At 37.4% G+C, this 26,547-nt stretch overlaps 1 protein-coding gene across 1 annotated transcript in view; it reads left to right on the top strand.

Moving 5' to 3' along the window:
• NECAB1 (N-terminal EF-hand calcium binding protein 1) overlaps nt 1-26,547 on the top strand; it is a 250,392-nt gene that overhangs the window by 101,409 nt on the left and 122,436 nt on the right. The window contains exon 4 of the mRNA XM_082601744.1: nt 1,267-1,292. Coding sequence (XP_082457870.1) covers nt 1,267-1,292 — 26 coding nt within the window. The remainder of the gene's footprint in view (nt 1-1,266; nt 1,293-26,547) is intronic.

The following is a 26,547-nucleotide window of genomic DNA, read 5'->3' as shown; positions in this document are numbered from 1 at the left end:
GGAGTCCACACCAAAGCTATTACAGAAGACTTTGCATATTCTATCTGATCGCAAATACTACTCTAGAAAAAGATTTACTCTAGTATGGAGATGTCATTTGCCCAGGATCAAATATTCAATGTCCTAAGATAAAATCCTGAGTTTAAAATTATATAACAAATTTAGTGATGAAAATGGTAAAAGGACTGGTGTTTGAAAGCTTACACCAGTGTCCCTCTTGTCTATCAACCTGACTACTTCTTAAAAGAGGACTGAATTATAAAGTTTATTTACATTGAGTTTTGACATGTACCATCTGTATGCAGTCAAAGATTTTCAGTTAACTGATGTTTGCAGTTGGTTTTTATTAGTCTTCATCTTCAAAATATTTACTTGTATTCCTATTTCACTTAAATTTTAAAAATAGGAATGAATGTTGAATTTTATTAAATTCCCATTTAGTATTTGTTAATATGATAGTTTTTCTTCTTTAAATTATGATGTAGTGTTATAGTGATGTATTGCTTGATATTGGACCATTCTTGAATTCTTGTACCATATCTTCCTTTGTCAAGGCATTATTCTTCTGATAGTAATGTACTATATCTGCTAACAGTTCGTCTGGCTTTTTTGAAGTTATTTTCATTATACTAATGGGTTTCTATTGTTTACAGGTAAATATTAAGCAATGTAACTCTTCATTATATTTTAGAAATCATTTGAAATAAGCATTGAATCAAACTTAACCCAAAAGTTGAATTTAGATATGGAAGTTCTAGCAGTTCTGCCAAGTCAGGAATATGACAGCTAACATTTATTAAGTGTTTAATTTGTGCCAATTACTCTTTTAACTGCTTTATATTTATTAACCAATTTAAATACTATGGCATTCTTATGAAACAGAAATTATTATTATCCCAATCTTGGGACTGAGGAACTGAGACACATAGATGAAAATTACTCAGGGCCACATAGATGGTAAACGGTGGAGTTAGGATTTCAAATCAAGTGTTCTGGCTCCAGAGCCTACATTCTTTAAAATTATGCAGTATTCCCCCAGCATGACCTGGGGGAAACACAAATCCCAAGAATTATCTGTTTAAAGACAAAATCTGACAATCATTGCTAATATTTGGTTGACTACTTCAACAGTGTAGAATCTATAAGAGAAAATACCATAACTACATATCATCTATTAATATAACAATACAGATTGGGGAATAACTGTATTTAACTATTTAAAAACTTAAATTACCAAAATAATAATACATTTTTTCATCTTTTCAGCAATCTTGACACAGAAGAACTATGTGGTAAGTTTATTTAAAGCCAATCAAACCCATTATTTGCTTTAGAATAAAAAAGAACACTGTCTTACATATTTCTACAAACCCTGAAATTAATGTCATAGATTAGGAATTCTGGAATAAAGTAAAAGATAGCTGAGATCTCAAGGAATTTATCTTTATCCATGAGTTTTGCTCAAGCATGTATTTCACTGAAGAAAGAGTTGGCCCTTATTAATTTGTTCATAGCAGGAGAATTGTAATTAGTACAATAAGTTTCACAAGAATATATTCCATCAGATTGAATATATTTTTAAATTGTTGTTTAATACAACTTCATTATTCACTTCAAATATATTGTGCAGAGGCTTTGGTTATTTTTTTTGCAAAGCTGATCCCTTGATATGTAAAAACAACTTTGTCCCATACCTTGCCTAAACCATTCTGGAATGTCACTTGCAAAACAAGTGATTCAGTGGGGAGAAATGTCTTAAATTCCTGATTTAGTGGCCTCTTCATTTATTTTCTTCGTTTTTGTGGGTGGAAACAAAAGTAATAGGCTAGAAATATGAAAAGGCAAATACTTTTGAGATTTATTCTTCGTTCTCAAAAATTTGTCTTCTCTAATAATAGAACTAGATTAAGGACCTACTCTATATTTTAAAAGCTTTGACTATGATTTTCCTGCATAATTTTAGTTAGGGAACTAGTTAAGGGGTTTTAATTCAACAGAATTGCTCTATATTTTTAAACCCAGTGATTGTACTCCTAATTGTGCGTTATAATACTCCCCCTCTGTTCAAGAATATTCATTTTAATTTCCAGAGTGAAGTTTCATTTTTCATTATTTTATGAATATAAAGTAAACATATTATAATCAAAATGGATTCTAATTAAAACCGAAGTTTTCAGTGCTAGCAAATGAAATATGTAGACTCACACCCAGCAAAAATACTCCCTTTTATGTGGGAGGGGCAGTGTTTGATTAACATGGAAAATGGATTTCTTGTGCTCTTTAGTAGAAGCCAATTAACGGGTCTAAGTATCTAAAACTTTCATTCTGTTGCTTTTATTTAGTTTGTCAGCTAAATTATGGACCTAGAATTCAAAATAATTTAATAAATGTTTTATTAAAATAAAGTATAGATATTTCTTATTTTATTTACCAAAGTAATATTTAACTATTTTTTTTAAATTTAGCAACACAGAATTATATAGGTGTATAAGAGAAAATGTCAAAGGCTCTCACTCACTTCTCTTTCCCCTGATACTGATCTCCACTGCTAATTGCTTGGAATGTATCCTTCCAAACATTTTTACACATGTAATGACATTGATATATATGTGTATGTTTTTTTCCAACAATGTGTATACTATATGATCAATACAAGTGCACACTGTTCTATATCATTTTATTAAAAAGGCTGCATAGTGCCCCATTTACCTTAAAATTTTTAACCAAATCCCTTTTAGTTGTTTTGGGTTTTCAGGTTGTTTCCAAATTTCCACTGGGACAAACAGCACTGAAGTAAATATCCTTGTTTGTATTCTCTTTGCATTCTTATACAAGTAGTTCTGTAAGATGGATTCCCAAAAGTGTAGTTACTTGGTCAAAGATTCTTCCAGTGTGCACGCCCAGCAGCAGTATATAGGCAAGTCAAGATTACTCACTTTCCTAAATAGCAGCTTTAGGCCATAACTTATTCCTACCAGTCAATACATAACTTGACTTTAATTAGGTAATTGTGTATGAACTTTAGCATTGAGTCTCTGGTTTCCTATTTGTGCCATCCTTAGCTATGATCTAATATCTATTGGGAGCAAAATTATTACTTTCCTGATCTTATGCAGCTTATAACTGTTTTTGTCCTCTTACTCAATTTTTTATTAGCATATAATTGCTTTACATTGTTGTGTTAATTTCTGCTGTACAAAGAAGTGAATCATATATATATATATATATATATCCCCTCCCTCTTGGACCTCCCTCCCACCCCCCATCCCACTCATCTAGGTCATCACAGAGCACTGAGCTGAGCTTCCTCTGCTATGCAACAGGCTTCTACTAGCTATCTATTTTACATATGGTAGTGTATATATGTCAGTCCTAATCTCCCAATTCATCCTACCCTCCCCTTCCCCCTCTGTGTCCACATGTCCATTCTCTATGTCTGCAACTCTGTTCCTGACATGGAAATAGGTTCTTCTGTACCATTTTTCTAGATTCCACATACATGCATTAATATATGATATATGTTTTTCTCTTCCTGACTTACTTCACTCTGTATGACAGACTCTAAGTCCACCCACGTCTCTACAAATGACCCAATTTCATTCCTTTTAATGGCTGAGTAATATTTCATTGTATATATGTACCACATCTTCTTTATCCATTCATTTGTTGTTGGACATTTAGGTTACTTCCATGTCCTGGCTATTGTAAATATTGCTGTAATGAACATTGGGGTACTTGTGTCTTTTGAATTATGGTTTTCTCAGGGTATATGCTCATACTGGGTCATATGCTAGTTCTATTTTTAGTTTTTAAAAGGAACTCCCATACTGTTCTCCACAGTGGCTGTATCAGTTTACATTCCCACTAACAGTGCAAGAGGGTTCCCTTTTCTCCACACCATCTCCAGCATTTATTGTTTGTAGATTTATTGATGATGGCCTTTCTGACTTGTGTGAGATGATATCTCATTGTAGTTTTGTTTTGCATTTCTCTGAATATTAGTGATGTTGAGCATCTTTTCATGTGCCTCTTGGCCATCTGTATGTCTTCTTTGGAGAAATGTCTATTTAGGTCTTCTGCCCATTTTTGGATTGGGTTGTTTGCTTTTTTGATATTGAGCTGCATGAGCTCTTTGAATATTTTGGAGATTAATCCTTTGTCCTTTGCTTCATTTGCAAATATTTTTTTCCCATTCTGAGGGTTGTCTTTTCATCTTGTTTATAGTTTCCTTTGCTTTGCAAAAGTTTTTAAATTTTAATTAGGGCTCATTTGTTTATTTTTGTTTTTACTTTCATTACTATAGTAGGTGGGTCATAAAAGATCTTACTGTGGTTTATCTCAGGGAGTGTTTTTCCTGTGTTTTCCTCTAAGCATTTTATTGTGTCCAGTCCTACATTAAGCTCTTTAATCCATTATGAGTTTCTTGTGTATGGCGTTAAATAATGTTCTAATTTCATTCTTTCACATGTAGCTGTCCAGTTTTCCCAGCACCACTTATTGAAGAGGCTGTCTTTTCTCCATTGTATATTTTTGCCTCCTTTGTCAAAGATAAGGTGACCACAGGTGCATGGGTTTATCTCTGGGCTTTCTATCCTGTTCCATTAATCTGTGTTTCTGTTTTTGTGCCAGTACCATACTATCTTGATTGCTGTAGGTTTGTAGTATAGTCTGAAGTGATGAAGTCTGATTCCTCCAGATGCATTTTTCTTTCTCAAGATTGCTTTTGCTATTCGAGGTCTTTTGTGTTTCCATACAAGTTGTAAAATTGTTTGTTCTAATTCTGTGAAGAATCTCATTCGTAATTTGATAGGTATTGCAGTGGATCTGTAGATTGCTTTGGATGGTATAATCATTTTCACATTATTGATTCTTCCAATCCAAGAACATGACATATTTCTCCATCTGTTTGTGTCATCTTTGATTTCTTGCACCAGTGTTTTATACTTTTCTGCATACAGGTCTTTTGCCCCCTTAGGTAGGTTTATTCCTAGCTGTTTTTTTTCTTTTTGTTGCAATAGTAAATGGGAATGTTTCCTTAATTTCTCCTTCTGATCTTTTGTTGTTAGTGTATAGGAATGTGAGAGTTTTCTGCACATTAATTTCATATCCTGCAACTTTACCAAATTCATTGATTAGTTCCCATTGTTTTCTTGTGGCATCTTTAGGATTTTCTATGTATAGTATCACAGAACCTGCAAACAGTGACAGTTTTACTTCTTCTTTTCCAATTTGTATTCGTTTTATTTCTTTTTCTTCTCTGATTTGCATGACAAAACTTCCAAAACTATGTTGAATAAGAGTGGCGAGAGTGGACATCCTTGTCTTGTTCCTGTTCTTAGAGGAAGTGATTTCAGTTTTTCAGCATTGAGAATGATGTTTGCTGTGGGTTTCTCATATATGGCCTTTACTATGTTGAAGTATGTTCCCTCTATGCCCAGTTTCTGGAGAGTTTTTATCATAAATGGGTGTTGAATTTTGTCAAAAGCTTTTTCTGCATCTATTGACATGATTACATGGTTTTCATTCTTTAATTTGTTAATATGGTGTACCATATTGTTTGATTTGCATATATTGAATAATCCTTTCATTCCTGGGATAAATCCCACTTGATCATGGTGTATAATCATTTTAATGTGTTGTTGGATTCTGTTTGCTAGTATTTTGTTCAGGATTTTTGTGTCTATGTTCATCAGTGATATTGATCTGTGATTTTCTTTTTTTGTGATCTCTTTGTCTGGTTTTGGTATCAGGGTGATGGTGGCCTTGTGGAATGAGTTCAGAAATGCCCTCCCTCTGCAATATTTTGGAAGAGTTTGAGAAGGAAAGGTGTTAGCTCTTCTCTTAATATTTGGTAGAATTTTCCTGTGAAGCCATCTGATCCTGGACTCTTGTTTGTTGGAAATTTTTTCATTACAGTTTCAATTTCATTACTTGTGATTGGCCTGTTTATATTTTGTCATTCTTCCTTGTTCAGGCTTGGAAAGTTGTACCTTTCCAAGAATTTGTCCATTTCTTCCATGTTGTCCATTTTATTGGCATATAGTTGCTTGTAGTAGTCTCTTATGATCTTTTTTATATTTCTGCTGTGTCCATTGTAATTTCTCCTTTTTCATTTCTAATTTTATTGATGTGAGTCCTCTTCCTTTTTTTCTTGATGAGTTTGGCTAAAGGTTTATCATTTTATTTTTTATCTTCTCAAAGAACCAACTTTCCATCTTAGTGATCTTTGCTATTGTTTTCTTTGTCTCTATTTCATTTATTTCTTCTCTGATCTTTATGATTTCTTTCCTTCTACTACCATTGAGTTTTGTTTGTTCTTCTTTCTCTAGTGGCTTTAGCTGTAAGGTTAGATTGTTTATTTGAGATTTTTCTTGTTTCTTAAGATGAGGTTGAATTTCTATAAACTTTCCTCTTAGAACTTCTTTTGCTGTGTCTGATAGGTATTGGGTCATCGTTTTTTCATTGTCATTCGTTTCTATGTATTTTCTTTTTCTTCTTCTTTGATTTGTTCAGTGATCTCTTGGTTATTTAGCAGTGTACTGTTTAGCCTCCTTGTGTTTGTGATTTTTACAGGTTTTTCCTCTAATTGATTTCTAACCTCATAGTGTTGTGGTCAGAAAAGATGCTTGATATGATTTCAATTTTCTTAAGTTTTCTGAAGGTTGATTTGTGACCCAAGATGTGATCTATCCTGGAGAATGTTCTGTGTGCACTGAGGTGAAAATATCTTCTGCTGCTTTTTTGTGGAACGTCTATAACTATCAATTAAATCTATCTGGTCTATTGTGTCATTTAAATCTGTGTTTCCCTATTTATTTTCTGTCTGGATGATCTGTCCTTTGGTGTAAGTGGGGTGTTAAAGTCCCCCACTATTATTGTGTTACTGTTAATTTCCTCTTTTATGGCTGTCAGCATTTGCATTATGTATTTAGGTGATGCTATGTTGGGTGCATATTCATAATTGTTATATATTCTTCTTGGATTGATCCCTTGATCATTATGTAGTGTCCTTATTTGCCTCTTGTAAAATTCTTTATTTTAAAGTCTATTTTCTCTGATATGAGAATTTCTACTCCAGCTCTCTTTTGATTTCCATTTGCATAGAATATATTTTTCTGTCCCCTCACTTTCAGTCTGTATGTGTCCCTAGGTCTAAAGTGGATCTCTTGTAGACAGCATATATATGAGTCTTGTTTTTTTTTTTTTTTTTTTTTTTGGCGGTACGTGGACCTCTCACTGTTGTGGAGCACAGGCTCCGGACATGCAGGCTCAGCAGCCATGGCTCACGGGCCCAGCCACTCTGCAGCATGTGGGATCTTCCTGGACTGGGGCATGAACCCGTGTCCCCTGCATCGGCAGGTGGACTCTCAACCACTGCACCACCAGGGAAGCCCTGAGTCTTGTTTTTGTATCCATTCAGCCAGCCTGGGTCTTTTGGTTGGAGCATTTAATCCATTTACATTCAAGGTAACTATTGATATGTATGTTCCTCTTATCATTTTGTTAATTTCTTTGAGTTTGTTTTTGTGGGTCTTTTTCTTCTCCTGTGTTTCCTGCTTAGAGAATTTCCTTTAGCATTTGTCGTAAAGCTGGTATGGTGGTGCTGATTCTCTTAGCTTTTGCCTGTCTGTGAAGTTTTTTTGTGTGTGTGTGTGGCATGCAGGCCTCTCACTGCTGTGGCCTCTCCTGTTGTGGAGCACAGGCTCCGGACATGCAGGCTCAGCAGCCATGGCTCACGGGCCCAGCCACTCCGTGGCATGTGGGATCCTCCCAGACTGGGGCATGAACCCGTGTCCCCTGCATTGACAGGCGGACTCTCAACCACTGCGCCACCAGGGAAGCCCTGTGAAGTTTATGATTGCTCTGTCGAATGTCAATAAGGTCCTTTCTGGGTAGCGTAATCTTGGTTACAGGTTTTTCCCTTTCAATACTGTAAATATATCCTGCCACTCCTTCTGACCTGCTGAGTTTCTGCTGAAAAATCTGCTGATAACCTTATGGGAATTCCCTTGTATATTATTTTTTGCTTTTCTTTGATGCTTTTAATATTTTTTCTTTGAATTTAATTTTTGTTAGGTTTTTTTTTTTTTTGCGGTACGCGGGGCCCTCACTGTTGTGGCCTCTCCCATTGCAGTGCACAGGCTCCGGATGAGCAGGCTCAGCGGCCATGGCTCATGGGCCCAGCGGCTCCACGGCATGTGGGATCTTCCCAGACCGGGGCACGAACCTGCGTCCTCTGCATCGACAGGCAGACTCTCAACCACTGCGCCACCAGAGAAGCCCAATTTTTGTTAGTTTGATTAATATGTGTCTTGGTGTGTTTCTCCAAGGGTTTATACTGTTTGAGACTCTCTGCACTTACTTGACTTGAGTGGCTATTTCCCTTCCCATGTTATGTAAGTTTTTGACTTCAAATATTTTCTCATATCCTTTCTTTTTCTCTTCTTCTGGGACCTCTGTAATTCAAATGTTTGTGCATTTAATATTGTCCCAGAAGTCACTGAGACTGTCTTCAATTCTTTTCATTCTTTTTTCTTAATCTATTCCTCAGCAGTTATTTCCAGCATTCTATCTTTCATCTAACTTATTTGTTCTTTTGCCTCAGCTATTCTGCTATTGATTCCTTCAAGTGTATTTTTCATTTCAATTATTGTTTTGCTCATCCCTATTTTTTTGTTCTTTATTTCTTCTAGTTCTTTGTGAAACATTTCTTGTATTTTTTTGTTCTGTGTCTCCATTCTATTTCTGAGATTTTGGTTCACCTTTACTGTCATTACTGTGAATTATTTTTCAGGTAGGTTGTCTATTTTCTTTTCATTTATTTGGCCATGTTTTTACCTTGCTCCTTCATCTGTAACATATTTTTTTGTCATCTCATTATTTATTTATTTATTTTTTGAGGTACGCGGGCCTCTCACTGTTGTGGCCTCTCCCGTTGCGGAGCACAGGCTCCAGACGTGCAGGTTCAGCAGTCATGGCTCACAGGCCTAGCTCCTCCATGGCATGTGGGATCTTCCTGGACTGGGGCACAAACCTGTGTCCCCTGCATTGGCAAGTGGACTCTCAACCACTGCACCGCCAGGAAAGCGCTGTCATCTTATTTTTTTTGATGGGTAGGGCTGTGTTTCTTCTTACTGATTGTTTGGCCTGAGGCCTTCCTCATTGGACTTTGCAGGCAGTTGACTAGAGCCAGGTCTTGGAACTGAGATGAGGACCTACAGGAGACCTCCCTCCAATTAATATCCCCTGGGGTCTGAGGTTCTCTGTTAGTCCAGCAGCTTGGACTCAGCACTCCCACCAAAGGAGCTCAGGTACTACCCCTGGCTTGCTTATCACTGAATTCCTTAACTGAGATTTGCCACTTCATTTTCACCTTGCAGAGCTATTCTCAGAAGACACATAGAATGTAGTTTCAGACCCTCTTGAGTGACTCTTTTAAAATCTTGAATATCTTCTGTTCATAAACCAGTGCAGTTGCACTTCTCTCTCAGCCAAAAAGTTCTCTCTACTCTTGTTCATTTTTATTGAACTATTTTGCAAATCTTCAACTTGGTACCTGAATATTTTAAGATACTTAAGGACGGGTGATGAATAATTACAGTGAAAGTTCATATAGCTAGAGTGCTTGATCTGAAAGCATATAGAAAGCTTTATGAGCAAGTTTGAATATATTCAGTAGCCTAAGTTTTCATCTAGTTAGTTTTTACCTGCCAATTACTTTAAAAGTTAGCTAAATTCTGTAAATAAGATTGATAAAACTGAGGAAACTCCCATAAGAATTGTATAAGCCTTATATGCAAGGTTCCTTTAAGTTTCTGTGCCCAAATTCCCCTTAGTCAGACTGTATAGGAGCACGACATTGCATTGCCAGATCCTGGGCAGTGTTGAGGGACTTGTACCAGCTGAGTCTGGGTACTAGAAAATCGTTTCTACTCCAGACTTTTAGAGCTATGGCTACTTGGCACATTTATAAAATCACCTAAAAGAGTTGTAGAACAGTTTGAGTGACACTGATCTGCATCCTCTCAAAATAACTCATTCTTAGATTTTCGACTGATGCCTTTATTCACAACATGGGTGTTCTAACTCTCTCTTTTTGTCTTGGTCAGCTCAGTTATTTTCTTTCCTATCTAATACAACTCTTGGGAAGTTACAGCAAGGTACACACTGTGGACCTCAACTAAACTCATGAAAATGCTTTGTGAGATCAGTTCCCAGTGTGATCTTTTTGGCAGCTAGTTCTCTGGTTCTGACTTGGAATTCTTGGGTCAGATCCAAAAACTCAACAACTTGGAGGACTGAGATGCAGAATAGAAGAAAACTCTGTAATCTAGTGATGTGACACCACCAATTAAGTAAAGTAGTGAAGGAGGAAGGGAGAAACTAACCTTTGGTTAGCATTTCTTTTTCTTGTTTTGGCCACGCAGCCTGTGAGATTTTAGTTCCCTGACCAGGGATTGAGCCCATGCCCTCAGCAGTGAAAGTGCAGTCCTAACCACTGGACCACCAGGGAATTCCCTTGTCAGCATTTTAATAGAGAAGATGTTGCATTGAACATCCATGAGGAGATAATTTCCTTTCTGACAGAAAATTTATTAAATGCATCTGTTTATAACTCTTGCTCTATTTTTTAATTATACTCAATATCTAAACTCTTACTTTTCAAAGCCTCTTCACTTAAACTGAGGAGAATTGGTTCTCACACATTTCTATATGTGCTATACAGTTCTCTTTTGCTCTTGCCCATGAAACCCTATTGGTTTGCAAATTGGCCCTTGTACACAGAGGGCACAGGGAAACCAAAGAAAGAGGCAGACCACTCCACATTGGTAGGTGGCAGGTTTAGTGGACAAGGGAACTTACCCTTCCATACAAGGTTTACATACAAGGATTGTATTGGGCAGCTAGAAAATGAGTAGATCTCTGCACCCTCCCACCAGAATCTTAAGTTTATATAGAGGTTTTAACTGGATTCAGTCACATACAACGTCCAGATTGCTCTCTCAAGGTAGTGTCCTTGGAAATGGCTCCCACTGTGGGAATGTTGGGGAAAGCATACATTCCAAGGACAGGAAAGTGGATGAGAAGCCTCCAATTGCCCAGGTATAACTTGCAGTTCAACCAGTGGTCACGTCCTCTACATGACCTTCTCCAAACCCACATAGAGGTTTCAATAAAAGTAGGTCTTTTCTCCTGGAGGTTATCCCAGTTACAAAGGACAAGAGTTTGAAAGAGTAAATATTTGTTCTAAATTTTTCTCTCTCTAATGCTAAACACATTTGCCCAGCTCACATTGGTAACATGATTCAAATAAGGATCATGAGTCATAGTAATAGGAATAAAATGTTAATTAGTTCAAGCTTAGCCACTTCCAAAGCCATCCCTGACCTTCCCTCCCTGCTTGCCATATCTTGGGTTATACAGATATACTGCTGAAATTTCAGGCTCCTACCCACTACCACCTCAAAGCTTTGATATGACCTATTGTCCTTTTTTCTGTGACTAAATTACTTCTGGCAATTTATTCTACTCTTGTCTCTCCTGATGGTGTACCACCAGTATTCCCCAAACATTCCATAGTGTGTTCAGATAACACTTTTAATAGAAAAATTTGAGGATGTCATTCTCCTTTTGAAAATTGCTCCATGGCTCCCCATTGCACATAGTGGTTCTCAAATCTAATATGTCATATAATCTCCTAGTGAGCCTGTAAAAAAAAAAAAAAAAGAAAAGAAAAATGATGAGGCCTGGGCCTCAACTGAAAGATTCTGATTTAATAGATGAGAACTATCAATAATATTCATTTCTAACAAGTACATCAGGGCAGTGCTTCTCAAACGTCAATATGCCTATAACTCACCTGGGGGCTTATTAAAATGCAGATTCTGACTCAATATGTCTGAGGTGTCATTCTAGCAAGTTCCCAGATGATGCTGATGCTGCTAGTCTACAGGCCAAATTTTGAGCAGTGAGGCTCTAGGGAATTCTCTGGAGGATCTGATGAAGATGGTCAAAAACACCGACCTAAACTTCAGGATAAAATTTAGAGCACCTAGCAAGGAATATTTCCAAATATTCAGCCTCCTCTCTCATAACTGATTTGTAGCATCCCGTTTCCTTGCTGTCTTTTCTCCTTAAATATCTCCCAATCCTGTCCCTTATATCCTACCAATGCTGAACAACACATACTCCTACAAACATGAGAAGATATCATCTACTTCCATGCTTTTGCTTACCCTCCCTCTGATTATCCAGCAGATTACTATTTATCTGTTAACTCAGGCCTTGTTGATGTCTCCTCTGTGAAGCTCTCTCTGACTTACTCCACACGAATTTGGGCATTCTTTGCTCTGTATTTAAATTGCACACTGTACCTGGCTCTTGAACCATTGTCTTGAACAATGATCATGTGTATGGCAGTTGCTTGTTGGAGTGTTTATTTCCCTTACCTGACTGTAGCCTTCTTAAAATAGAGGCTCTGTCTTTTTATCATTGTATTCCAAGTTCCTAGTATAGCACTTGACACATAGAAGGCACTAAGTGTGTGTGTTAAGTCATAGAATGAGTAAATGAACCCTCATCATGATAAGTGGAGAGAGAATTATCTCCTTTCATCTATGTTAGTCTCTGACTTTTTCACCTAACTTCCCTCTTTGAGTTCATTGGACCCCTAATTGCCCCGGCACATGGCCTGCAGTGTGTAACTTTCAAACAGTTTGAATGACACTGCACTGTACCACCTCAAAATAAACATTAATTAGATTCACAACTTAAGCTCCTGTTCAGAGCTTGAGTGTTGTAATTCTCTCTTCTCAGTTACTTCCTTTGTAATTGGGGAGTGATTTTTTTCCCTAACTACTTTGAATAGGTGAGAAGAACAAATGAAGAAAGGAGGGAAGGAAGGAAGGAAGGAAAGAAGGAAGGAAGGAAGGAAGGCTATGTAGTCACGTCTGAATCCTCTAATCATTGTCTTCTCATGTGCTTTATCAGCACATGCCTGCATAGATTTGATTTCAAATTGAAAAGGCAACTTATGTTCTTTCCAGGGATCTTTACTGATTGAGCCAAATATCTTCTATATGAATTGAAATATTTATTTTATTTATGTTTTAATTGAAATATAGTTGATTTACAATATTGTGTTAGTTTTAGGTGTACAGCATAGAGATTCAGTATTTTGCAGATTATATTCCATTATAGGTTATTAGAAGATAATGGGTATAATTCCCTGTGCTATATATCTTTGTTGCTCATCTATTTTATGTAGAGCAGTTTGTATCTGTTAATCCCATAACCCTAATTTGCCCCTCCCTGCTTCTCTCTCCCCTTCGGTAACCTCAAGTTTGATTTCTATGTCTGTGAGTCTGTTTCTGTTTTGTAGATAGATTCATTTGCATTATTTTTTAGTTTCATACATAAGTGATATCATATACTATTTTTCTTTGTCTAACTGACATTTCACTAAGCATAATATTCTCTAGGTTCATCCACATTGCTGCAAATGTCAGTATTTCATTCTTTTTTATGGCTGAGTAATGTAGTACTCTGTGTGTATATATATATACAAACATATCTTCTTAAGCCAGTTGTCTGTTAATGGGCATTTGGGTTGCTTCCATGAATTAGTTATTGGAGACAGTGCTGCCATGAATATTGTGATTCATGCATCTCTTTGAAATAGTGTTTTTGTTTTTTCTGGATGTATATCCAGGAGTGTAATTACTGGATCATATGGTGTTCTATTTTTAGTTTTTTAAGGAACATCCATACTGTTTTCTATAGTGGCTACACCAGTTCACATTCCCACCTGCAGTGTATGATGGTTCTCTTTTCCCCACATCCTCTCTAACATTTGTTATTTGAAGACTTATTGATGATAACCATTCTGACAGGTGTGAGGTGATACCTCATTGGGGTTTTGATTTGCATTTTTCTAATAATTAGTGATGTTGAGCATCTTTTTATATGTTTTTAACCATCTGTGTGTCTTCTTTGGAGAAATATCTGTTTAGATATTCTGCTCATTTTTTGATTGGCTTGTTTGTTTTTTTGATATGAGCTTCATGAGCTGTTTGTATACTTTGGATATGAACCCCTTGTCTGTTGCATCATTTGAAAATATTTTCTCCCATTCCATAAGTTGTCTTTATGTTTTGTTCTGGTTTTCTTTGCTATGAAAAAGCTTTTCAGTTTAATTAAGTCCCATTAGTCTATTTTTGCTTTTATTTCTTTTGACTTAGGAAACTGTACCAGGAAAATATTGTTATGATCTATATCAAAGAATGTTTTGCCTATGCTCTCTTCTAGCAATTTTATGGTTGCATGTCTTACATTTAGGTCTTTAAACCATTTTGAGTTTATTTTTGTATGTAGTGTGAAGAAATGTACTAATTTCATTGTTTTACATGTAGTTGTCCAGTTTTCCCAGGACCACTTATTGAAGAGACTGTTTTTCCTTCATTGTATATTCTTGCCTCCTTTGTCATAAATTAATTGACCACCTGTGAGTTTATTTCTGCACTCTCTACTCTGTTACATTGATCTATGTCTCTGTTTCTGAACCAAAATGACACCATTTTGATTACTATAGCTTTGTAGTATAGTCTGAAGTCTGGGACAGTTATATCTTCAGCTTTGGTATTTTTTCTCAGGATTGCTTTGTCTTTGGGTGTTTTGTGGTTCCATATAAATTTTAGGGTTATTTGTTGCAGTTCTGTGAAAAATGTCCTGGTTATTTTGATAGGGATTGCATTAAATCTCTAGATTGTTTTGGGTCGTATGACCATTTTAACAATATTAATTCTTCTAATCTAAAAGCATGGGGTATCTTTCCATTTCTTTGAATTATCTTCAATTTCCTTCACAACTTTTTATAGTTTTCAGAGTATAGGTATTTCACCTCCTTGGTTGAGTATTCCTAGTGGTTTTTTTTTTTTTGATGTGATTATAAATGGAATTTTTTTAACTTTATCTTTCTGTTAGTTCATTATTAGTGTATAGAAACAGAATAGATTTCTGTATATTAATTTTGTGTCCTGCTACCTTGCTGAATTCATTTATTAGTTCTAATAGTTTTTGTGTGGAGACTTTATGGTTCTTTAGATAGGGTACAATGTCATCTGCAAATAGTGACAGTTTTACCTCTTTCCTTCCAATCTGAATTCCTTTTATTTCTTTTTCCTGTTTGATTGCTATAGCTAGGACTTGCAATACTATGGTAAATAGAAGCAGTGCGAGTGGACATCTTTGTCTTTTTCCTAAATTTAGTGGGAAGGCTTTCAAGGTTTCAGCATTGAGTATTATGTTAGTTGTGGGTTTGTCATAAATGACCTTTATTATGTTGAGACATAATTCCCTCTGTACCTACTTTGATGAGGTACATAAATCATCATGAATGATGTTGAATTTTGTCAGATGCGTTTTCTGTATCTATTGAGATGATCATGTGGTTTTTGTTTTTCCTTTTGTTAATGTGGTCTATCACATTGATTGATTTATCATTATATAATGCCTTTCTTTGTCTTTTGTTATAGCCTTTGTTTTAAAGTCTATTTTGTCTGATATAAGTATTGCTATCCCCACTTTCTTGTCATTTCCATATCTTTTTCCATCCTCTCACTTCAAGTCTCTGTGTGTCTTTCTCCCTGAAGTGAGTCTTTTGTTGGCAGCATAATGGAGGGTCTTGTTTTTTTTTATTCAATCAACCACCCTGTGTCTTTTGACTGGATCATTTAGTCCATTGACATTTAAAGTAATTGTTGATAGGTATGTACTTACTGCCATTTTATTCCTTTTCTCCAGTTGTTTTTGCAGCTCTTCTTTGTTCATTTCTTCTTTTTGAATTTCTCATTGTGGTTTAATGACTTTCTTTTGTCATATTCTTGAGGTCTTTTCTTTTTGGTTTTTGTGTGCCTATTGTAGGTTACCATGAGTTCCCCATAATTATACCTACTTGCTTTAAACTGATAATCATTTGGTTCAAACACATTCTAAACACATTTTGTTTGCTTTTCAATATACCTACTAGCTTATCTAAGTGATCTTCAATCCTTACTAAAAATTTGCCTTTCCTATTGGAATTTTCCCCTTCCTATAGATTCTTCCTTCTTTTCCATTTAGAGAAGACCCTCCAAAATTTCTTTTATGGTATATTTAATATTGATGAATTTTTTAAGTTTTTGCTTGTCTGAGAAATTCTTTATTTCTCCTTCTATTCTAAATGATGATCTTGCTAGGTAGAGTAGCCTAGGTTGCAGGTTTTTCCCTTTCAGGACTTTGAATGTCACTCTCTTCTGACCTGCAAAATTTCTACAGAGAAATCAGCTGATAGCCTTATCAGGGTTCCCTTGTAACTGACTCTTTGTTTTTCTCTTGCTGCCTTTAGAATTCTCTCTGTAACTTTTGCCATTCTAATTATATGCCTTGGTGTGATCTTTGTGTTCATCTTTTTTAGGACCCTCTGTGCTTCCTGTACCTAGATATCTGTTCCTTCTTTAGTTTTGGGAAGTTTTCAGCCATAATTTCTTCAGATACATTTTTTATCCCTTTTTCTCTCTCTTCTCCTTCTGGGACCCCTATTATGTGTATATTGGCACATTTTATATTACTTCATAGGTTTCATATATTGCTTTTATTTTTTCTTTTTCATTTGTCTTTCTGTCTGCTGTTCTGATTGGGTGAATTCCATTATTTCATCTTCCAGATCACTTATGTATTCTTCTATGTCATTTAGTTGGCTATGCATTACTTCTAGAGTGGTTTTTTTTTTTTTTTTTTTAACCTCAGAAATTGAATTGTGTATTTTCAATTGGGTCTTCTTTATAGTTTACAGTTCCTTGTTAAAATGGTCTGAGTTTACTCATTTTTTTTCTTTTAAATTTAATTTAATTTATTTATTTTTAAACAGCAGGTTTAAAAATTGTGGTGTTGGGCTTCCCTGGTGGCACAGTGGTTGAGAGTCTGCCTGCTGATGCAGGGGACACGGGTTCGTGCCCCGGTCTGGGAAGATCCCACATGCCACGGAGCAGCTAGGCCCGTGAGCCATGCCGCTGAGCCTGCGTGTCCGGAGCCTATGCAGTGGAAGAGGCCACAACAGTGAGAGGCCCGTGTACCGCAAAAAAAAAAAAAAAAAAAAAAAAAATATTGTGGTGTTGAAGGAGTGTTTTTATGTGGGAGCATCCCTGTGTAAACTCTTTGTGTCCACTGTCTTTTGTGTAAGGGCTGGTTTTGATATGGATGCCAGCCACATATTTCCTCGGTGTGCTGGCTGCTATCCCCTTTAGAGAGGGTGTGTTTGGTGTTGGAGTATCTAAAGCCTGTGCAGAGTGTGAGGCAGGACTTCCTCTCTGCTCCTTGGCTGTCTCTGCCCTGTCAGGGATGGGGTTTGCTCCCAAGTTGCTGGAGTAGAAGCCTTGAGGGTCAGGCTGGAGCTGGCTCTCTTCCCTTTAAGTGTGTGTTTTTCCTTCTCCCTGTACTGAAGCCTTTGCCTCAAAGAAGTGGAGTGCTGAAGTAAGTAGGACTCATGTGCTTATAGTGGTCTGGTATGCTGCCTGTGTGTGCATCTGAAGCTCCCCTCATCAACATGTTAAAATCACATCTTTTCCCCTTCTGTGGTTATCTCAGATCTAATGCAAATTTGTGGTTAAGATTGCATATGACAAGAGAATTCACTAGGCTAGGACTTGGGGTAGGGGCATTGTGATTAGAGGAATTGAAGTGGCTGAGCTGCTGGTAGAGGTCTGGACTGCTTCTGGGGCACTCTGGGTAAGTGGTAATGCTGGCTGCTGCTGTCCCACCTGGACCACACCTCAGGTAGCCAGGCAATCTCTGTGTTGCTAGATCAGGTATTTTCTCAGGACGTGGCTGCCCTAGGAGCCAGGTCCTATACCAAGCTCAGAGCCTGTACCAAGGCTGTGGCATGGAGTGAGTGGGCTGGGATATTCTCCTAACTCAGATTGGGGAGTGTGGTGAGGCATCAGCTGCTAGGGCAGAATTCTCTCTGACCTGTATATTGGCAAGCCAGCACACACACCCTCTTTGTGAGTGGAGCCAAGGCTTCTCCAGCCTTTCTATTTGTCCCAATGGTTCTCCCAGCAGCCAAAGGAAGTTGAGATGTGCTTATCTCCTCCACATTGGACCCAGGACGGGGACACCCAGTCTGTGCCTTGATTCCCTGACTCCCCAGGGCAAGAGTCTCCCTATGCAGTCTTTCTTTTCCTCTTAAATCCTTCCCAGGTGCACAGGTCCCAACCAGATGATATTTTTCCCATCCTACCCAGTTGCAGGGGACTATTTCTTTTTTTTTTTTTTTTTTTTTTTTTTTTTTTTTTTTTTGCGGTACACAGGCCTCCCACTGTTGTGGCCTCTCCCGTTGCAGAGCACAGGCTCCGGAGGCACAGGCTCAGCGGTCATGGCTCACGGGCCTAGCCGCTCCACGGCATGTGGGATCTTCCCGGACCGGGGCACAAACCCGTGTCCCCTGCATCGGCAGGTGGACTCCCAACCACTGCGCCACCAGGGAAGCCCGGGACTATTTCTTGAATCCTGTGTTGTATAAGAGTTCTTCTGCCAGTTTCCAATTAGTTTTTTTAATGAGAATTTTTCCATATGTAGGTGTATTTTTGATGTGTTTATGGAGGCAGGTGAGCTCCATGTCCTCATATTCTGCCATCTTGATCCTCCTCCCTGAAATATTTATTTTGAAAGATGGCTTTCCTTCTTTTTAAAATAACCATGCCATTAACCAGTAAGCATTTCAGAAAAATATTGATTTCTATAAACAAATATAAGGTTTTGCATTTATGTCTATTATATTTCAACTTACTACCTTGGGATCAATATCTACTCCATACCTTTAATTTTAATTGTAACATCCAATGTAATATTTATTCTAACCAACTGAAAAATGTGTTAACCATGCCTTTTCCTCTGTCTAAATTATTTAAAAATAATTAGATAATGACAGGAACGATTACATGGAAGTTTCCATAGGAGACTGCCTTTGTGTTTAAATTCTTACATTTGAAGAGAGCATACCTTTCTAAAATGTCTCCCAGAAGAAGCAATAACATTTCACTTAATTTTTCAACAATTACTGTCCTAAATAAGTTTATAATGATATGCTTTTGGGAACAGCTTTTTTTTTTTTTTTTTTTTTTTGCTAGCATCCTTACTGGAGTATAATTGCTTTACAATGGTGTGTTACTTTCTGCTTTATAGCAAAGTGAATCAACTTTACATACACATATAACCCCATATCTCCTCTCTCTTGCATCTCCCTCCCATCCTCCTTATCCCACCCCTCTAGGTGGTCACAAAGCACTATGCGGATATCCCTATGCTATGCAGCTGCTTCCCACTAGCTATCTATTTTACATTTGGTAGTGTATATATGTCAATTCTACTCTTTCACTTCATCCCAGCTTACTCTTCCCCCTCCCCGTGTTCTCAAGTCCATTCCCTAAGTCTGCATCTCTATTCCTGTACTGCCTCTAGGTTTTTCAGAAATATTTTTGTTGTTTTCTAAGATTCCATATATAGGTGTTAGCATACAGTATTTGTTTTACTCTTGCTGACTTACTTAACTCTGTATGACAGACTCTAGGTGCACCCACCTCCCTTCAAATAACTCAATTTCCTTTCTTTTATTGCTGAGTAATATTCCACTGTATATATGTGCCACATCTTCTTTATCCATTCATCTGTCAATGGATACTTAGGTTGCTTCCATACCCTGGCTATTGTAAATAGTGCTGCAATGAACATTGTGGTACATGACTCTTTTTCAATTATGGCATTCTCAGGGTATATGCCCAGTAGTGGGATTGCTGGGTCATATGGTAGTTCTATTTTTAGTTTTTGAAGGAACCTCCATACTGTTCTCCATAGTGAATGTATCAATTTACATTGATACACAAACAGTGCAAGAGGGTTCCCTCTTCTCCACACCCTTTCCAGCCTTTATTGTTTGTAGATTTTTTGATGATGGCCATTCAGACTGGTGTGAGGTGATACTTCATTGTAGTTTTGATTTGCATTTCTCTAATGATTAGTGATGGCGAGCATCCTTTCATCTGTTTGTTGACCATCTGTATGTCTTCTCTGGAGAAATATCTATTTATGTCTTCTGACCATTTTTGGATTGGGTTTTTTGTTTCTTGATATTGAGCTGCAAGAACTGCTTATAAATTTTGGAGATTAATCCTTTATCCGTTGCTTCATTTGTAAATATTTTTCCCATTCTGAGGGTTGTCCTTTCATCTTGTTTATGGTTTCCTTTGCTGTGCAAAAGCTTCTAAGTTTCATTAGGTCCCATTTGTTTATTTTTCTTTTTATTTCTCTTTCTCTAGGAAGTGGGTCAAAAAGGATCTTGCAGTGATTTATGTCACAGCAAGAGTGTTCTACCTATGTTTTCCACTAAGAATTTTATAGTGTCTGGCCTTATGCTTAGGTCTTTAATCTATTTTGAGTTTATTTTTCTGTATGGTGTTAGGGAGTGTTCTAAATTCATTTTTTTACATGTAGCTGTCAGGTGTTCCAGCACCATTTATTGAAGAGGCTATCTCTTCTCCATTGTGTATTTTTTCCTCCTTTATCAAATATAAGGTGACCATATGTGCATGGCTTAACCTCAGGTCTTTCTATGCTGTTCTATTGATCTATATTTCTGTTTTTGTGCCAGTACCATACTGTATTGATTACTGTAGCCTTGTATTATAATCTGAGGCCTGACGTGTGATTCCTCCAGCTCCTTGCTGAAGATTGCTTTGGCTATTCAGGGTCTTTTGTGTTTCCATACAAATTGTGAATTTTTTTGTTCTAGTTCTGTTAAAAATGCCATTGATAGTTTGGTAGGGATTGCATTGAATCTGTAGATTGCTTTGGGTAGTATAGTCATTTTCACAATGTTGATTCTTCCAATCCAAGTACATGGTATATCTCTCCATCTGTTTGTATCATCTATAATTTCTTTCATCAGTTTCTTATAGTTTTCTGCATACAGGTCTTTTGTCTCCTTAAGTAAGTTTATTCCTATGTATATTATTCTTTTTGTTGCAATAATAAATGAGAGTGTTTCCTTAATCTCTCTTTCAGATTTTTTATCATTAGGGTATAAGAATGAAAGAGATTTCTGTGCATTAATTTTGTATCCTTGTACTTTACCAAGTTCATTGATTAGCTCTAGTAGTTTTCTGGTAGCATCTTTAGGATTCTCTATGTATATTATGTCATCTGCAAACAGTGACCCCTTTATTATTCTTTTCCAGTTTGGATTCCTTTTATTTCTTTTTCTTCTCTGATTGCTGTGGCTAAAACTTCCAAAACTATGTTGAATAATAGTGGTGAGTCTGGACAACCTTCTTTGTTTCTGATCTTAGAGGAAATGGTTTCAGTTTCTCACCATTGAGAACGATGTTGGCAGTAGGTTCATCATACATGGTCTTTATTATGTTGCCATAAGTTCCCTCTATGCGTACTTTCTGGAGGGATTTTTATATAAATGAGTGTTGAATTTTGTCAAAAGCTTTCTCTACTTCTATTGAGATGCTCATATGGTTTTTCTACTTCATTTTGTTAATATGGTGTATCACATTGATTAATTTGCATATACTGAAGAATCCTTGCATTCCTGGGATAAACCCCACTTGATCATGGTGTATGATCCATTTAATGTGTTGTTGGATCCTATTTGCTAGTATTTTGTTGAGGATTTTTGCATCTATGTTCATCAGTGATATTGGCACGCAGTTTTCTTTCTTTGTGACATCTTTTTCTGGCTTTGGTATCAGGGTGGTGGTGGCCTTGTAGAATGAGTTTGGGAGTATTCCTAACTCTACTATATTTTGGAAGAGTTTGAGAAGGATAGGTGTTAGCTCTCCTGTAAATGTTTGATAGAATTCGCCTCTGAAGCCATCTGGTCTTGGGCTTTTGTTTCTTGCCAGATTTTGCATCACAGTCTCAATTTCATTGCTTGTGATTGGTCTGTTTATATTTTCTATTTCTTCCTGGTACAGTTTTGGAAGGTTGTGCTTTTCTAAGAATTTGTCTATTTCTTCCATGTTGTCCATTTTATTTCCATATAGTTGCTTGTAGTAATCTCTCATGATCCTTTGTATTTCTGCAGTGTCAGTTGTTACTTCTCCTTTTTCATTTCTAATTGTGTTGATTTGTCTTCTCCCTTTTTTTCTTGATGAGTCTGGCTAATGGTTTATCAATTTTGTTTATCTTCTTAAAGAACCAGCTTTTAGTTTTATTGATCTTTGTTGTCATTTCCTTCATTTCTTTCTCATTTATTTCTGATCTGATCATAATGATTTCTTTCCTTCTGCTAAATTTAGGGTAATTTTGTTCCTTTTCTCTAATTGCTATAGGTGTAAGGTTATGTTTTTTTCTTGTTTTTTTTTTTGTGGTATGTGGGCCTCTCACTGTTGTGGCCTCTCCCATTGTGTAGCACAGGCTTCTGGTGTGCAGGCTCAGTGGCCATGGCTCACAGGCTCAGCTGCTCCGTGGATGTGGGATCTTCCCAGACCTGGGAAAGAACCTGTGTCCCCTGCATCGGTAGGCGGACTCTCAACCACTGTACCACCAGAGAAGCCCAAGATTATGTTTTTTTATTTGAGATGTTTCTTGTTTCTTGTGTTAGGATTGTATAGCTATAATCTTCTCTCTTAGAACTGCTTTTGCTGCATCCCGTAGGTTTTGGGTCATCGTGTTTTCATTGTCACTTGTTTCTAGTTATTTTATGATTTCCTCTTTGATTTCTTCAGTGATCTCAGTTATTTAGTAGTGTATTTTTTATCCTCCATGTGTTTGTAATTTTTGCAGATTATATTCTGTAATTGGCATCTAGTCTTATATCTTTGTGTTTGGAAAAGATACTTGATATGATTATAAATTTCTTAAATTTACCAAGGCTTGATTTCTGACCCAAGATATGATCTTTCCTGGAGAATGTTCCATGAGCACTTGAGAAAAATGTGTATTCTGTTGTTTTTGGATGGAATGTCCTATAAATATCAATTAAGTCCATCTTGTTTAATGTATCATTTAAAGCTTGTGTTTCCTTATTTATTTTCAGTTTGGATGATCTGTCCATTGGTGAAAGTTGGGTGTTAAAGTCCCATAATACAGTTGTGTTACTGTCAATTTCCCCTGTTATGGCTGTTAGCATTTGCCTTATGTATTAAGGCACACCTATGTTAGGTGCATAAATATTTACACTTGTTTTATCTTCTTCTTGGATTGATCCCTTGATCATTATGTAGTGTCCTTCTTTGTCTCTTGTAATAGTCTCTATTTTAAAGTCTATTTTGACTGATATGAAAATTACTATTCCAGCTTTGTTTTGATTTCCATTTGCATGGAATATCTTTTTCCATCTCCTCACTTTCAGTCTGTATGTGTCCCTAGATCTGAAATAGGTCTCTTGTAGACAACGTACATATGGATCTTGTTTTTGTATCCATTCACCCAGTCTATGTCTTTCAGTTGGAGCATTTAATCCATTTACATTTAAGGTAGTTATCGATATATGTTCCTATTACCATTTTCTTAATCGTTTTGGGTTTGTTATTGTCAGTCTTTTCCTTCTCTTGTGTTTCCTGCCTCAAGAAGTTCCTTTAGCATTTGTTGTAAATCTGGTTTTGTGGTGCTGAATTCTCTTAGCTTTTGCTTGTCTGTAAAGGTTTTAATTTCTCCATCGAACCTGAATGAGATCCTTGCTGGGTAGAGTAATCTTGGTTGTAGTTTTTTCCCTTTCATCACTTTAAATATGTCCTGCCACTCCTTTCTTGCTTACAGAGTTTTTACTGAAAGATCAGCTGTTTACCTTATGGGGATTCCCTTGTGTGTTATTTGTTGTTTTTCCCTTGCTCTTTTAATAGTTTTTTTTTTTGTATTTAATTTTTGTTAGTTTGATTAATGCATGTGTTAGCATGTTTCTCCTTGGATTTATCCTATGTGGGACACTCTGCACTTCCTGGACTTGGTTGACTATTTCCTTTCCCATATTATGGAAGTTTTCAACTATAATCTCTTCAAATATTTTGTCATTCCCTTAGTTTCTCTCTTTTTCCTCTGGAAGCCCTATAATTTGAATGTTGTTGCATTTAATATTGTTCCAGAGTTCTGTGAGACTGTCCTCACATCTTTTCTTTTTTCTTTATTTTGCTCTGAGGTATTTATTTCCACTATTTTATCTTCCAGGTCACTTATACGTTCTTCTGCCTCAGTTATTCTGCTATTGATTTATTTTAGAGAATTTTTAATTTCATTTATTGTGCTTTTCATCATTGTTTGTTTGCTCTTTAGTTCTTCTAGGTCCTTGTAAAATGTTTCTCATATTTTCTCCATTCTACTTCCAAGATTTTGGACCACCTTTACTATCAGTACTCTGAATTCTTTTTCAGGTAGACTGCTTATTTCCTCTTCATTTGTTTGGTGTGGTGGGTTTTTACCTTGCTCCTCATCTGCTGTATGTTTCTCTGTCTTTTCATTTTGCTTAACCTACTATGTTTGGGTTCTCCTTTTCATAGGGTGCAGGTTTGTGGTTCCTATTGTTTTTGGTGTCTGCCCCCAGTTTCTAAGATTGGTTCATTGGGTTCTGTAGGCTTCCTGGTGGAGGGGACTGGTGCCTTTGTTCTGGTGGCTGAGGCTGGGTCTTGTCTTTCTGGTTGGCAGGACCACGTCTGGTGATGTGTTTTGGTTTGTCTGTGACTTTTTTATAATTTTAGGCAGCCTCTCTGCTAATGTCTGAGGTTGTGTTCCTGTCTTGCTAGTTGTGTGGCATAGGGTGTCGAGCACTCTAGTTTGCTGGTCATTGGGTGGAGCTGGGTCTTAGCATTGAGATGGAGATATCTTGGAGAGCTTTTGCCATTTGATATTATGTGGAGCCAGGAGGTCTCTGGTGGACCAGTATCCTGAACTCAACTCTCTCACCTCAGAGGCACAGGCTTGACACCCTGGTGGGGCACCAAGACCCTGTCAGCCCCACAGCTCAGAAGAGAGAAAGGAAGAAAGAGAGAAAGAAAGAAAGAAAGTTATTAAAAAATAAAAAATATTAAAATATTAAAAATTTAAAAATGAAAAAGTAATAAAAAAAGGAAAGAAACAAAGAAAGAAGAGAGAAACCAAACCAAAAAACAAATCCACCAATGAGAACAAGTGTTAAAATCTATACTAAAAAATAAAAATAAAAGGACAGACAGAACCCTAGGACAAATGGTAAAATCAAAGCTATTCAGACAAAATCACACAAAGAAGCAAACACATACACACTCAAAAAGAGAAAGAGGATTGCTTCCCTGGTGGTGTAGTGGTTAAGAGTCCACCTGCCAATGCATGGGACATGGGTTCATGCCCCAGTCCAGGAAGATCCCACATGCCACGGAGCGGCTGGGCCCGTGAGCCATGACCACTGAGCCTATGTGTCCAGAGCCTGTGCTCCACAATGGGAGAGGCCATGGCAATGAGAGGCCCTCATACCACAAAAAAAAAAATTTTAAAAAGAGAAAGAGGAAAAAGAAAAAAAAAAAAATATATATATATATATATAATATATATAATATATATATCTTAAAAAAAGGAAGAGTGCAACCTAATTAACAAACAAATCTACCAATGATAATAAAGTCTAGATACCAAACTAAGATAAACATAAAACCAGAAAAAATTGAGAGACAAAAAGAAAACCCCAAGTCTACAGTTGCTCCCAAAGTCCACTGCCTCAATTTTGGGATGACTCGTTGTCTATTCAGGTATTCCAGAGATGCAGGGCACATCGAATTGACTGTGGAGATTTCATCCACTGCTCCTGAGGCTGCTGGGAGAGATTTCCCTTTCTGTTCTTTGTTCGAACAGCTCCTGGTGTTCAGCTTTGGATTTGGCCCCTTCTCTGTGTGGAGGTCACCTGAGGGCATCTGTTCTTCACTCAGAGAGGGTGGGGTTAAAGGAGTAGCTGATTAAGGGGCTCTGGCTCACTCAAGCTGGGGTGGGAAGGAGGGGTATGGACTGTGGGGCGAACCTGCGGTGGCAGAGGCCGACGTGATGTTGCAACAGCCTGAGGCACGCCATGTGTTCTCCCAGAGAAATTGTTCCTGGATCATGGGACCCTGGCAGTGGCAGGCTGCACAGGCTCCTGGGAGGGAAGGTGTGGTTAGTGACCTGTGCTTCCACCCAGGCTTCTTGGTGGCTGCAGCAGAAGCTTTAGCGTTTCATATCCATCTCTGAGGTCTGCACTGATAGCAGCAGCTCACACCCGTCTCTGGAGTTCATTTAGGCAGTGCTCTGAATCCCCTCTCCTCACGCATCCTGAAACAATGGTCTCTTCCTTCTTAGGCAGTTTCAGACTTCTTCCTGGAATCCATCCCGGCTAGCTGTGGTGCACTAGCCCCCTTCAGGCTGGGTTCACACAGCCAATCCCAGTCCTCTCCCTGGGATCTGACCTCCAAAGCCGGAGCCTCAGCTCCCAGACCCCACCCGCCCCGACAGGTGAGCAGACAAGTTTCTCAGGCTGGTGAATGCTGGTCGGCACTGGTCTTCTGTGCGGGA

Source organism: Mesoplodon mirus, assembly GCF_964341445.2.
Source record: "Mesoplodon mirus genome assembly, chromosome: 16".
Taxonomy (NCBI): domain Eukaryota; kingdom Metazoa; phylum Chordata; class Mammalia; order Artiodactyla; family Ziphiidae; genus Mesoplodon; species Mesoplodon mirus.
This window is presented reverse-complemented; position numbering and strand designations above follow the sequence as displayed.